At 41.6% G+C, this 14,779-nt stretch overlaps 2 protein-coding genes across 3 annotated transcripts; one reads left to right on the forward strand and one right to left on the reverse strand.

Annotated features, from left to right (window-relative positions):
• Window positions 1–260: 260 nt before the first annotated feature.
• Window positions 261–4,546, reverse strand: gata1a (GATA binding protein 1a). Its single transcript, XM_026168808.1, has 6 exons — window positions 4,411–4,546; window positions 2,387–2,618; window positions 1,798–2,298; window positions 1,198–1,343; window positions 959–1,084; window positions 261–862 (listed from the first exon to the last, which is right to left on the reverse strand). The coding sequence occupies exons 2-6, from the start codon at window positions 2,598–2,600 to the stop codon at window positions 575–577; spliced, it is 1,275 nt and encodes a 424-aa protein (XP_026024593.1). The 5' UTR covers window positions 2,601–2,618; window positions 4,411–4,546; the 3' UTR covers window positions 261–574.
• Window positions 4,547–10,242: 5,696 nt separating this feature from the next.
• LOC113022896 (ras-related protein rab7) lies at window positions 10,243–14,779 on the forward strand. 2 transcript variants are annotated; one of them, XM_026168817.1, is made up of 6 exons: window positions 10,243–10,453; window positions 10,586–10,754; window positions 11,007–11,133; window positions 11,244–11,462; window positions 13,740–13,865; window positions 13,982–14,779. In XM_026168817.1, the coding sequence occupies exons 2-6, from the start codon at window positions 10,693–10,695 to the stop codon at window positions 14,066–14,068; spliced, it is 621 nt and encodes a 206-aa protein (XP_026024602.1). In that variant the 5' UTR covers window positions 10,243–10,453; window positions 10,586–10,692; the 3' UTR covers window positions 14,069–14,779. The 2 variants fall into 2 exon arrangements, with proteins under 2 accessions (XP_026024602.1, XP_026024601.1); XM_026168816.1 differs by having other exon boundaries at window positions 10,243–10,754.

The following is a 14,779-nucleotide window of genomic DNA, read 5'->3' on the forward strand; positions in this document are numbered from 1 at the left end:
ATTTGCATACCCGCTATGTACTATTACACTGTCAAAGTGGAGAACTGCCAGCACAAAGACACCATTATACCAGGGCAGGGGAGTACAATAACCTCCCACAGCAGGCCTTGCTGTGGTTAGCTCAGAGAGCTGAGGATTCAAATGACTTAAAACAAAAGCCTTCATAAGTCAAACAGAATAAGTCATGCATTTTTTTCTTTAGAGTTTTAATATGGTAATAAGAATTATGCAAATACAAAACAGACCCCTGAAGCACAAAACTAAGGTATAGCTTTACTTTAAGAATAATAAAAGAAGAATTGTCACACAGATACCGTAAATCAGATTTGTGTTTGTATTTACAGCTGGGAGAATTCCCTTATTAGGGTGTTTACATATGCCAAAACCTGAGTGATTTTATCGGACTTCACACAAGTGCCCAGTCAGCACAGTAACACAACATGTGGATGAAACGCAGGTAAAATACACAGGAAACTCCATTCGCATGACAGCCAACAACACATATGTACAAATAACTGGCAATACAAGGAAGCGGGCTCGTGTCTGAGTATTCACAGGTGCCCGTCCTGTTATGTCACACTAGTGTGGGCACCATGCCAGAGTTGAGGTGGTGCGTGTAGGGTAAGCTGGCAGAGGGATGGATCGGGGACGGTGTAGGCATGAGGTGAGGCGAGTGACTGTAGGTGAGGAGAGTCCCGGGGCCGAGGGAGAAGGGCCCACCGTTGTCGTCCAGGGAGGGCGGCTGAGTCACCTCCATGTACGGCTCCAACAAGGCGACCTTCTTGCTCTTCTTGTTCTTGCTGGAGACTTTTCTGTTACGTGTTTGAATTCCATCCTTCTTCATGGTGAGAGGCCGGTTAACCTGTAGTGAGGAATGAAGGAGAATTTTTTTTAATTAATTAATTTTTTTAAAATATTTACCAGGTGTTTGTGGATTCATCTGAAATGACTGACTCACGTTATGCAGTTTAAAGTAGAGTCCGCAGGCATTACACACAGGTTCCCCGTTGGCGTTGCGTCTCCACAGCGTTGTTGTGCTTGTGTGACAGTTGGCACAGAGGGTACCTGCGCGCTTGCTGACAATCTGAGACACAGAAAAGGATATAGTCGAGCTTTTCAAACTACCCTGGTAACGACGGATTATTTGTTCGATGGTTTACAAAGGAGGCAAACGAGGCCCGTATCAGCCTGTCATACCAGTCTCTTCTTGGGTCGGATTAGAGGTCTATTTTGGCCGTTCATCTTGTGGTACAGTCCACAGGCATTGCACAGGTAGTGGCCTGTACCATCCCGGCGCCACAGAGGGGTAGCTGTGGCTCCACAGTTGACACACTCTCTGGCCTCTGTTCAGAGAAATAATGACAGTTTACAGAGTGTAACATATGACGGATGAATGTTTCTTAATATATTATTTCATGTGCAAAGATCTCAGTGACACATTATATAATGGGCAGACTGTTATACTCAACATAGAACAAAATGTTTTAGTTTCACAACTCTCTCTCTCTCTCTCTTTTGTTTTTGGAACTTGCAGATGCTCAGTTGTTGTTGAAGTACAGATGTTCGAATTTCTATTTTGGGAGAGCTACAAGGGTTGAAAGTTTATTCAAATTTCTTGTAAATGTAACCATCTACAGTTCCATGAAATCTGCATCTGCTGAGAAAAATCTGATAATTTCCAAAACAGCCACCAACCGTCAAGGCTGAACTTTCAGAGCATTTTCATTTTATAGAATATTGTGCCAAAATGGTCCACCCAGGGAAAAGAAAAAGAGGCACCTGTCAATATATCCTCACCTGGAGTGGATATCCTCATCTTGTTACGGAGTTTAGGGGAGTACGAGGGGTTGATCCAGGCTCCGGGGCTGGAGTAGAGGGCAGCGGAGCTGTAGTCCTGTGGGCCACTCATGTATGAGCTGTAGGGGCTTAGCATGTGTGGGTGGGATGATGGAGTGTACACGCTGCCAGCTGCAGGAGTCAGGTTGAGAAAGCTGCTGCTGGCCCCAGACCCCCCAAGTGGGCTCAGGCGCTCTGCCTTGAGGGCCTCCTGAAAATGGGGACTCTCCCTGCCCTCTCTGCCCGGAGACGAGTATCCATCTCTGGAAGTGGTGAAAGAGGAGGTCACTCCAGGGGTGTAGAGGGAGGTCGGGGTGTGCGAATGCAATGGCGTCTTAGTGAGAGGGCTGCTGCTCCAGGTGGAGACTGGGGGGTTGTAGGGCGAGCTCAGAGAGTGGCTGGGCAGCCCATCCAGCAGCTGAAGGTTGCTGAGCAGGCTCGGTGAGTTGAACATTGGTCGAACTGTGGAAAGAAGAAATAAGAGTCAAATCACAATTTAGAAGGCGAACTAGAGGATGGATTTGTTGGGTGACGGCTTGGAAGCACTGACCAGAGCCGTGTCGGTAAGGAGCTGGCGCTCGACTGAGGCTTGGGGTGGAGAAGAAAGAGGGCAGGCTGGTGTAGTCAGTGTCCTGGCCGGTGAAGAACGTCTCACCCTCTTCTCCCGGAGGCAACAGGCCAGAATCAGAGGAGAAAGCGGCCAGGGGGTCTGAGCTGAGCAGGGATGGAGACACCCAGTGGGACTGCTCTGATGAATCTTCCATGTTGGCAGGTAAAACAGCCTGTGGCGAGTATAGTGAGAAATCTAAATTGTTTTTGCTGTCAAATGCACCAACCCAGGATGAAAAGATCTAAGCTGTGCACAAGCCTCATTTTACACGAGTCATTTATTATTCATTCATGTACTCTTTGCACTCTACACCCTTACACTAATGCATTTGTCTTTACAGTTAGCACAGTTTAAAATGAATATAAGGACACGAGCATCGATTGACTTTGTTTTTAGGTGTGTGGCTCTCAGTCTTTATGGAGACATGTTGTCAAAAGGTCTTGACAGAGACACCACCAAACTCCTCGCACACTGGAGGTTTGCGACTCTCTTAATTCAGATGAGAACGAGAGAGGCCGTGACTCTGATTGAAGTCGATGCATTATCACCGAGCTTCTCTCTTCACAACAACCAGTGCAACTTGAAGTTATCAGGGACAAGATCTCTCGACAGCATGCTTTTTCAAACTTCCTTTTCTAGGATCCTCATTTGACTGCGGCTGAAAGTAAAAACTAAAAATAAACGAGTCTATAAATGTAGCGACACAGCCAGTGACCAAACGGTTACCAAGTGGCCCCACTACAATAGGTGTGCCAGTTAGAGGAATGCAAAAGATGTGCCCATAGGGATGACTGGCCGTGTGGACAAACAACACAGCAGCGCACACAAAGTGTAATGGTGTTTGCTGGCAGATTTTTTTTCTTTTCAAGTCAGAGTGTTAACAGCAGTCTCTGTCACACTCTCACTTATTTGTGTGATTAATAACCCTTTCTGTTTTTGTTTTTTTGGGGGCGATTCAATTTTTATCAAAGAAAAACGCAAATTTCGAGCAGATTTTTAGAGCTTGAGATGAAGGCCCCTTTCTGAAAACTGCTTTAAAAGTCGAATCAAAAACAAATTCTGCTCCAAAATACCAGCAACGACGTCCCACAGCATCATAATGTGCATTATAAGAACAGCGGACGAGGCCTCTCCCCGCGCCGTATCTTTAGAGGGAAGAGAAGAGGAAAGAGAAGAGACTGATACTGGCTGATAAACTCTGAGAAAATCTGATAGACAGCATTATTATAATGCTAAATATATCCAGCCCCACTGATACTACATGAAACTAATCTCATCTGATTAATAGAAATCTGTTTGATGAGAAACGCAACAAGCGCAGTGACACAGCGGGGTGAGGCGGCACGTTGTGGAGGACTGATCAAAAGAGACAAAACTAAAAAAGAAACAACCCCAGAGGGATAGATGAAATAATTTGAAACTCACACCCAGCTGCTCATATCACAACACAATTAATTACTTTGAGTGTTATGCCCCTAAACTCCAATGTTAATAGATTGACATTATGCTACTTGCATTAAAACACACTGAACATATATCTACCGTGTAAAGCAGTCGACTTGTTTTTGATATGGATGTAAGCAACTTCAAGCTGAACTCGTGCAGTGGGCGAATTAAATTAATATTATAATTCATCTCTACCGTTACATATACTTGTGGTAATTATTGAAAATTCAATTGAAAATAATGAACGGAAAACAAAAAGTGTCACTTTCACAGAGAAGGAAACAGATTCTCTGTTGCCCTCATGCAAAGTTCTCGCCTCTCGTATCTCCACAATTCACAGTCTGCCAAGCAATAAATTGCCTCAGATGATCGTAATTCTCGCCAGTGAAAGTTTCACATGCACAATTATTCTTAACCAACAAAACTAGCCAGCTGTATTTAACGAATCAAGCTGGTTACACCAGGTGTTTGGGGTGGAAATATGAGAACAGAAGGCAAAGTCCCGACTGGTCACCTACCTGAGTGGACGCCACCGACGACTGATGGGTGCAGTGAGCTTTTAGAGCCGAAAAATATATGCAGCCAGGTGGGAGGTGGTGCACAGCTGGACCTCACTGTAGGCTGATGGCTACAACTAAAAAACTTCTCTAACTACCAGCAAAGTTTAGGGCTACGAGACAGTCCGTGGGAGGGGTTGGGGACAAACATTTTTTTAAAAGACACACCTCTTTGGTCCAGAGAGAACGAGCTTGTGTGGGGCTTAGATGTTACATATGTACAGGCATGAGTTTAAAATCACATTTAAGCGTGTCATCTACAGATATAAATAATGTAATAAATGTGGCATCTGGAGCGAAAGGTGAAGGTGCTTTAAATCTTAGTTCCTCTGCTCTTCCTTTATGGCTGTGTGTGCTGCTTGTGTAGTATTGATAACGTGTTTGTATCTCTGATGATTTCCACAGAGGAAGCACCGTATATAAAAAGCATATCAGGACCAAAACCAAGGCCAGTATGAAACAACTACACGTAGTCGATAGGAATCATCAGATCCATTGCACATCATATTTTGTGTGTTATATTGTCTTTTTCCAGATCTTAAAAGAAATGCATATACTAATGCAATATAAAATAAACTCCGCTTCCTGCGGTGTGCATGCAGGATGGACACTTTTTTTGTCTGTTGATGAAATGTGCATACAGCCCCTGATAAGACCAAGCCCACATGGAAAAGAGTTTGACAGACATTTGAACAAAGCAAATATAAAATGCAAAGACACAATTTCTTTGTGGTCCAGCAAAGCTTAGAATGGAACACAGTAATGCAAATCGGCGAAGACGCTGCAATCATAGGGAGAGATATGGTCTGAGCACGGCCTGGCTGCGCACAAACCCGACACTGTCGAAGTCATTTGATAGTCAAAGCAGCTCCCCAACTTTCCTCTCTCTTTGTTCATTTACAGTTTTCAGGGAAATCAGGGGAGAAAAACAGTTGGGAAGAATTGATGCCTTTCTTTTTTTCCTTTTTGAAAAACAAAAACAAAAAACCACACTGGGTTTTTTTTAGGAATGAGGCAGATAAGTTGAAATGCGTCCGACAAGGCAGCGATGGCTAATAAGTGGTATCAGTTAGGCCAGATGCAAATCAATATATAGGTCATGGCAACTGTTACACAAAAATTCTAACTAAGCCTTTCATTTCCCTAAACGTTCCACACACAGTATCACCGGTTGCTGTGAAATTAGTATCCTGGAACAACAGAAATAAACTGTTAAAGTAGTAAAAGTCAGTGAAGTCAATGTCCCGGGGACCCATAAACAGTTGGATATCAGGAAAAAGCAGAGCTGTAATAAAATGTCCTCCTCATCACCTCCGTATAACTTCTGATGACACCTGTGTCATGTTTTCTTTGTTGTCACGTAGATAAGTGAAGAAGAAACCTGCTCTGTTCGCACCTGTCAGTGTTTTTTTTGTTTTTTTTCCTTTTATGAGATTTGTCAAAAGGCTGCTGTTGGTTCAATAATAAGACTAAGAGCAAGCGATTATACTAAATAAATAAAATTCGATTCAGGATTCTGTTATACAAAGCTTAAAGTTTGTCTGACATCATCGTGTAATCAAGGTATGATAATTTGTGCAGTGTAAGCCCACTTCAGGCAAAGCTGGATAGGCTCCAGCTTGTGCTATCAATTTATTGTGTTGACAACTTAGGTTTGTCCCCTCTAGGTTTTCCTTTTTAATGGCAGTTATGGCACAGTTAAATGTGAATGTGCTGGATGTGAAACACTGTAGCCTGGGTGAATGAGAGCAGTAGTACCAGAGTGAGATGAGGTCTCTGTGGCAGCGTGGACAGCCGGGCAGGGATGTGGCTGCCGCCACAGTGCGAGTGTGCTGCTCTGCTCTGATAAGAGGTTATCAAGATGAAAGGAGGAGGCCAGGAATTACAGGCCCGCCGCTTACTGTCATAAAGCGGTACAGGCATACTGTCAGGGTTACAAGGCCCTACAGCGTGTAAGTGGCTGTACTACATAAATCACGCAAGGCAAACACACACACACGGACACAGTTTTCTTCTTCTGTTGACAGTATCTCGACAGAGACAGTTTGAACTAACGCTGGAGTGTCTTGTCGGACAGTTAGGAGGTTGCTCAGGGCCTTCGTAGCTGGATGACAGATGACATTGTGTGTCAACAGTGGAGTATGAGGACAACTTTCAAATTCCCAAGAAACAGGCTTCTGTGAAGGCGGTGGTCTTATCTCTGCAATGCAGGGCTGCAGCACCACTGCTATACCCAGGAGGATAGCGCTCTCTCTTTCTCCCCCCCCCCTCTCTCTCTCTCTCACACACACACACACACACACACACACACACACACACACACACACACACACACACACACACACACACACACACACACACACACACAAATGTTCATACAGTCTGTTTCTGAGGACATTTATTGACATGATGGTTTCTCTAGGTCCTCAATACAGACTTAACTAAGTGAATAGCCTAAAGCTGTTTCTGACCAACACCCATAAACCTGAATCTTGACACTCACACACCTTCTGTTTCTTTCTTCTTTCTAAAAGGTGTGAAAGAAAGGAGGAGCAGACCGGGGTCACATCCAGAAGGTCCTCACTTTTTCAAAAAGTCTTCACTCCATGGTTGTACACATCTCCATTACTTTCACTGTGATTGAAATAAATGTTTAGGCGCTTTCTTGGCACCCAAACAAGCGTGGACTTTGTGCAGCAGCACAGCGTTATGAGTGTGTCTCCATCCATTGTCTAATAAAGTTAGGCGGGCGCTCACGAGTGCCACTCACAGAGATACGCTAGTTTTTCTGTTGCTGTTTTTTTGCAATCTCAGTGTTCTGCTGCACCTCTGACAGTCACTACAGGACATAGATATGAAGGAATCTCAGCATTGTGTCAAGTAGTTGAGTTTTTCTTTTCTTATAGGTTTTATATTCTGTTTTTAACTGACGATTGCACAATTTTTTTTTTACCCCTCTTATGATCACAAATATAAATTCTGCATTGTTTATATTTTCTGTGTCCGTGTGTTTCAGTAGTAAGTACTACTTCCTACTTATTATTGTTTATATTTTATATATGCTTTTATGTTAACCTCTTGATAACCAGCTTCCAATTTAGCTCATACATTAGGATAAATAAGTAACTTTGATACTAGACAAAGAAAAATTGAACTCTACCTCATCTGTCATTAATCTAGAATCTCATTTCTAAAGGCAGGCATCAAGTAAAAAAAAGTGTGATAGTATTGGTTTGAAAACACAACATGTTAGATGTTGAAAGTGATCAATTGTATTGAGTTCTAAAAATGACCGGGAAGATTGGGATTAGAAATGAGTACATCAGGACGGCTCAGCTAGAGATAGAGTTCAAAGGAAAGCTCAAAATGGTCTGGGCATGTGGAAAGTATGTAGCAGATCAAGCCGACAGGCAGGTTGCTGGGGATAGGGTGAGGTGGAAGCAGATGATCTGCTATGGTGACCCCTAAAGGCAGCAGGTGGAAGAGCTGAGGAGACAAGTGACATAAAGCAAATGTTGCTCATTCGTGCCTGATAAAGGATTTCGAGGGTTTCAGCTGCTTGACTCCTTCTGTCATATTTTTGCTTCATAGTGCACCAGATGTTTTCAATGGGTAGGTGAGGGATTGTGACTGATTGCATGGCCTCACTGAAAACAATCAAGGCCTTCACAGAGGCAGTTTATACATCCAGTGTGCGCTGATGTGCCCCATACTATCACGGGTACTGCCTTTAACTGTGCTCTGATAACAAGCCAAATGATTCCTCTACTCTCCAACAGCAAGGACACAAAGTCCATGATTTTCAAACACAATATCAGCAAAGAGAGACCAAAGAGTTTACACTTTGCCTCAGTCCATCTTATATGAGGTCAGTCCAGAGGAGAGCTCAGAGTTTCTGGATCATGTTCATGTATGCCTCTATGTCTCTGTATGGTGGAATTTCACCTCACATTTGTGGATGCAGCAAAAAAAGTTTACTGACTGTGACTTTCTGAATAATACTAAGATGGGATTTCCACTTCAGCATCATGTTTAAGATCAGCATTGTTTTTTGTTCTTCTTTACGCAGAGATTTACTGAATCGTTTAATGATGCTGTTTAGATGACGAAATTCCCACATTCTTGGCCATTTTATTTCAAGAACCATTATTTTTAAAGTGTTATTTTTCATTCTGTAAGACCCAACAATGACACTAACTGTATACTGAGTTATGGTAATTATTTCACCTCATTAACCTCATGAATCATGAGATTTTCCGTTGGCTTTTGGCAGTGAATTCAACATATTCTTATGATGATTGTATGATTGATGTATATATAGATAGATATATATGAACCTGTCCTCTGGTTACTGTAAGGTTTTTTTCTTGCACTAACCTGAACACTCAAAAGTGAAACGTAATAAAAGATGGCAGAATTTGATTACTCCAATAAAAGGAAACTCTGAAACATCAAAGTACAAAGTGTGAGTAAATGTCAGCATTTTAGCCTTTCTGATATGTCTCCTTCTTCTTTTAGCCTTTTTTTTTTACATTTAATTAAAATATTGATGATATTTTAACTTTCATTAATAACTTTAACCTCACAATTAGTTAAAAACACTAAACTGGTCATTTAATGATTATTCAAAGCAACCCTACCTCATGGCTCTAAGCATATCTGTCCGAGAAGAAAAATAAACCACCTGAGGTCTATACTGCCCTCTAGTGGGGAATAAAGGAAGGGGTTTTTTGTTTGTTTTTTTACAGTTTTGAGCATTTCATTTTTATTTTTATGTATTTTAATTTGTTTAGTGAACATTTGATGTACTGATGGGCTGTAACAATCCCATTTTTGAGATTTATAGAAAAATAAATCTTTACTGTTCACCAGTGTAATCATTATAGTTTGATCTAAAAATAAATAAATAAATAAAAATATTTAAAACAATAATAATAATAATAATAATAATAATAATAATAATAATAATAATAATAATAATAATAATAATAATAATAATAAATGAAGGGCCGCTTTCCAAATGTAGAATGTAAAGTAGAATGTAAAGTTTTATTAGTAAAGCCGAACAGTGATCAAAAACACTGATCCATTACAGAGCCTATAGGCTACCTTAGGGCTGATCCAGTTTGGAGTCACTGATAGAGTCACTCAGGTGATCTTCAGTGGAAAATATTTTGAGGTTCAGTTGCTTTAAATTGTTTCAGATTATTCAGTGACTGAATCTGTGAACAATCTGTGAAGATTAGTCTCACCTTCACTCAAATATTCCCATCATATCCAAGATCGAGCTGTGACAGACATTTTTCCATCACCATCAGTATGTGGTGCGTCTAAAGTTTTACACAGACGAGTTTGACTGAAACAGTCATTGCTACAGTAAATGTTTCAGAAGAGCTGACTGACAGTCTGACAGCTACTCTCCACAGAGCCACAGAGATGGAGACTGTGGATCTTATACTGGGTTGATTAGAAATATGCAACGTCATGGCTGTATATACCTGTATATCGAGGAGTAAATGCCTGTTTAATGTTAAGTACAAAAATAGAACAAATTAGCGTCTAACTGGGATTTCAGTGCTTGTAAAAACGTCAACTTCTTCAGATTAGTTCACTCCCCTACACAATGACTGAGATTTTATAAATGAGGAAATGATTCGAGGTGTCAGCCAGGTGATTCAGGTGCAGCAAGAGGGGAGGAGTCAGAGAGAAACTCAGTTCGCTAATTAAAACCTGCCAGCGAGCAGGTTATCTGACCCCAGTTACTGACTCAGAGTTGAAGTTGACTGTTTTTCTGGAACAAGAAGATCCGGAGTTTCCTCAGCTCAGGGTTAACAAACTCAGAGTTGTTCCTGGAGTAGAGCCCTGTTGCTGAGTCTGTGGACCTTTCATACAGGAATGAGGAGAACGCGGCTGTGTGCCAATCACCTGTCATGATGAGGTGCCTTCAAAGCACAGCCACTTAATTGGAATTTTGGACATTTAGTTGCAACTTGCCAGCAGTGTGGTAAGAACAAAAGAAAAGAAAAAAAGAAAGAATATATTTAACACACGGATGAAATCACTTGAAAACTTTAAAACAATAATAATAATATTAGTATTTTAGTTATTTTATTTTAATTTCTAAATCTGGCTATAGGCGTGTGACACGTCCAGTCATTGAAGGCGCATATTTCTAGGGACCCGTGAAGGCATCGGCAGCGTGAGCTCTCGTGGGTTCATACCGGCTGGGCCAAACAATCAGACATGGATATGAGTGACAAAAAGGGTCCTATTACACTGAAAATAATCCTCATAGGAAACTCTGGGTGAGTTAAAGGGGCATTTAAAGGTTCTTATTAATTCCGCAGTTCCACCGATACTTGTTTCACTTTCATTTACTCCGGCTCTCTTTCTGTTCATAGTTTAAGACATAATTCCAAATTCTCAAAAGTGTGAAAGTGTGGGCTTGTATTTAACGGCGCAGTGCGATGCAAGAAGAATAATGCGCCTGTCTCCGGTAAAAGAGCGAGAGGTCTTCATTTTGTCGATTTCCACTAAACATGTGAGTGTTTACTTAGGGTGGGAAAATCCTCCGTCATGAACAGATACGTGAATCACCGCTTCACCAACATGTACCGGGCCACTGTGGGGACCGACTTCCTCTCTAAAACAATCAGCATAGATGGGGACACAGTCACGCTGCAGGTAATTCACCTGTGCATTTGGCAGTGAAACAAGCCCCCACGCACCCAGGAACAAGACATTCATGTCATATAGGATGATTAATCCCATGTTTCCCACTGTGTGTATGTCAGATCTGGGACACAGCAGGCACAGAGAGGTTCCAGTCTCTGGGTACACCTCTGTACAGGGGAGCTCACTGCTGCATGCTGGTGTTTGATGTCACATCCAAGGCCAGCTTCTCTGCTCTGGATGGGTGGAGGAAGGAGTTTTTGATCCAAGGGGAACCCAAGGATCCTTCTGATTTCCCTTTTATTGTACTGGGCAACAAAACGGATCTGAGCGACCGAGAGGTTAGTCAAAGTCCTCTTCTTTCAGTCGGTCTCAGTGAGGCATCTCCAGGTTTACCACACACGTGGCTCAGTACAGTTTTATTAAATGCAGATTTGTTGGAACCACGACTGAACTATAACATCATTTTTGTCTTACCTGCTTTCCGGCCTGGTGCTGTAGTGGGAACCTACTAAACCTAAGTGTGATCACTTAGGTTTAGGACCTTTAGTCTATATTGAGCTACCTTGTTATCGGGTTTGTTATCAAATTGCTTCAATTTTGCCATTCTGTGTGTATGCAGTCACTGGGCACTTTTAAATGTACACCTTAGCTTAGTTTTGCCTTTAGAACTGCCTTAATTCTTCATGGTGTAGACTCCCCAGGTGGTGGGAAAAGATTCCTCTGAGATTTTGATCCACAGCCTCACACAGCTTCTCCAGATCCATGATGTGAATCTCCCGTTTGACCACATCCCCGAGGTGCTCTGTAGGATTCCAGTCTGGTGACTGTGGAGACCACTTGAGTAAAGCAAACTCATTGTTAAGCTCAAGAAGCCACTTTGATATTTTTGAGCTCTGTGGCATTATCCTGCTGGAAGCAGCCATCTGAAGACGGTCATTAAGGTATAGACGTGGTCAGCAACAGTTCTCGGGTAGGCTGCGGTATTTAAACCATTCTCAGTTGGTACTAAGATGCCCAGTGTGCCAAGAAAATGTGCCCTCTCACCATTACACCACCAACACCACGACCATCAGCCTGAACTGTTGGTAGAATGGAGCCATGCTTTCATGTTGTTTACACCAAGAGATTTCTCTTTTCTTTCTGAAATACACTTGTAAATTACACTCTTGCAAAGGAAATGCAAGTCACAGTGAGTGTTAGATCAAAAGTGAAGTCTCTATTAACATTTTGTATTCTTCTGTTCTATTTTTGGTGTGAGCGCACAGTAAAGTAAGCTGCGTCCAGGGTAACCAGGTGTCCTACTTTATGTGGAGGCTGCACAGCATTTTTTTTTTTTTTATCTCTTGTCCCTCAGTCTCACATTTTGATTGGTTCTGGTATTCAAAAGTCAACACTGCAGGAAAGATACGTGAAGAAAGCATGGGTCAAGTGCAGGTTAACCTCACTGTTCTACTGCCTACCCAAGGAGGAAAACTGTAAATCACAATCAGTGCAGATTTTACTGGAATTGGATGGAAACTACCACAAAGAGAAAATGCAATGAATCTACAAGAAAGCCTGAAAACTACTTGAAGTCGGTGGAAGAAAATTGTCAGTTGATATTATTTTGATTATTATTCAGTTTTGCAGAATGAAGAAAGCTGATGCAAAGTGACACACTGCATGTGACTCTCACAAGGAAGTGGCAGCTCAAAATCAGATGTGACTATCTATAGCCACATCCCGACTCGGACCTAAAAATGATTGACGAAGAAGCCAGCAGCTGAAATAACAGTGTACCCATTTAAGTGTTATTGGGATAGAAAGAGAAACTGTCTAAACGATATTTAGCTTTCCTTTGTGCTTATTTTATTTGGTTAGGCAGAGTTGGGACATTTGAATTAAAATAAAATACAAAAACACAAGCTGAAGTCTGACAGAATAACAGTTAACAGTGACTACTACATTACGTATAGTAGTCACTGCACACTTTGTAGAGATGCGAATGGAAATCCCTTTGCAAAAATATTTTATGCCTGTCAAAGTGTTGTCTTTGGGATTTTTAGTAGATTCTAGTCAAGAAATGTGAACAAATGTTTTTAATGACAGGCTGCTAGTAACGGAGCACCTAACAATATCATTTGAAATGGGTTTGCTATGTTTTCGGTTATGTGAAGACTTCATGCGTTGAGTTAGGTGGATTTATTTAATGCTTGAATGATTTGTAGATTAGTGTCTATGACTGGATTGAACAGAGGGAAATGCAGTCAGTGTAGAAAGAAAAACTTTGAAAGACCTTCAGAAAGCCTGAAGAACTATTGGTCAAGATCACTGGCTCACTAGGAGCAAATATAAAGAAATCAGGGCTGTGTTTGTCCTTTATATTCTTAATGCTAAGCCTTTAATCTGTATAATCCATGTTTATTAACTCTTACAAATCAGATGCCATCTCAGGATGGCTCTCAGCATGACAAAAGTGACCATTGTTTAGTTTGACGTGTTCTGGTCACCACAGGCTTTCCAAGCCCACTGCTCGTGAAACTCAGTTTGCCAAGAGGCCCATCCTTTAGATTTGTGTGTTTTATTCCACACATTACTCTGATCCATCATGTGAGTAACATTTTGTTTCCTCTCAGGTGTCTGACAAGCTGTCCCGGCAGTGGTGCGAGGAAATTAGAGCTGAATACTTTGAAGGAAGTGCCAAAGAAGATCTGGATGTAGAGAAGCCGTTTTTGAGAGCGGCTCAGCGTGGCTTACAGCAGGTGACTCAACTTGTCTTGTGTTTACTTTTAATAAACACACACGCACAAAAGCCTATTTTTTTTTTATGTTTAACATGTTTATTTTTTGATGATAAAAGATACATTACTCCCTACAGTACAAAAAACACACATTGGAAAATACAGGACATTTCCAGATAACCTGCAAACAGCCGAGAGAAACTCGCAACACCTGTGAGTGCTGAGAGGCGCACTCGTCCCAGTGTGGAAGGGGAAAGTTCAGAGACCTCGGCACTGCTGATGAGGACCTATCTAACGAGGGTGCAAAAATAGTGACCCAGCAAAGGTACTGTGGAAGGAAAGGACACAATTGTATACCACATGGAGAGAGGAACAAACTCATTAAATGTTTTTTCTTCTTTTTTTCTTTTTTTTCTGAGAACCTTCAGCTTATGGTCTAACTTAAGGCATCACTACTAAAATACACTGCTTTTTTGCATGCATGTCTAGTTTTGTTCAACAGACACACCGACACGCACAAAATTATGAATGCATATGAAGAGAAAGTTTTCATTTCTAGAAAGTAATCGGGAGAAATCACAAACAGAACCCGAGGCACGGGCCAGAGAAAAAGCGGCAAACCCGGGCTCTCATCTTCGTGGCCGTCGTTACCATCACAACTGAATCCACTCTTACAAAGTAGATATACACTCATGTCCAGTCAGAAACCTCCTCCCTGTACAAGTTTTGTATTGTAACGAACCTAGCAGTGATTCGGACTCCTACAGTGAATCAGCTTGACAGAAGCAAATTAGGGAGACTATATATATTTATATATATATATATATATATACGTTTCTTTTATAAGCAAAGACACAAAAGGCAATCAAGAGATGACCAACATGTAAAAACAGTTTGTTACAGGTAATTATATAAAAGGCCAAGATGTTTCCTTT

The sequence above is a fragment of the Astatotilapia calliptera genome, chromosome 5 (assembly GCF_900246225.1).
Source record: "Astatotilapia calliptera chromosome 5, fAstCal1.2, whole genome shotgun sequence".
Taxonomy (NCBI): Eukaryota; Metazoa; Chordata; class Actinopteri; order Cichliformes; family Cichlidae; genus Astatotilapia; species Astatotilapia calliptera.

Coding starts and splice junctions, on each gene's coding strand:
- gata1a (XM_026168808.1), bottom strand. CDS start 2,600: ATGGAAGATTCATCAGAGCAGTCCCACTGGGTGTCTCCATCCCTGCTC. Junction 2,299..2,386: donor TCCTTACCGACACGGCTCTG/GTCAGTGCTTCC, acceptor TTCTTTCCACAG/TTCGACCAATGTTCAACTCA. Junction 863..958: donor TCTACTTTAAACTGCATAAC/GTGAGTCAGTCA, acceptor TCCTCACTACAG/GTTAACCGGCCTCTCACCAT.
- LOC113022896 (XM_026168816.1), top strand. CDS start 10,693: ATGGATATGAGTGACAAAAAGGGTCCTATTACACTGAAAATAATCCTC. Junction 11,134..11,243: donor GGGACACAGTCACGCTGCAG/GTAATTCACCTG, acceptor TGTGTATGTCAG/ATCTGGGACACAGCAGGCAC. Junction 11,463..13,739: donor CGGATCTGAGCGACCGAGAG/GTTAGTCAAAGT, acceptor GTTTCCTCTCAG/GTGTCTGACAAGCTGTCCCG.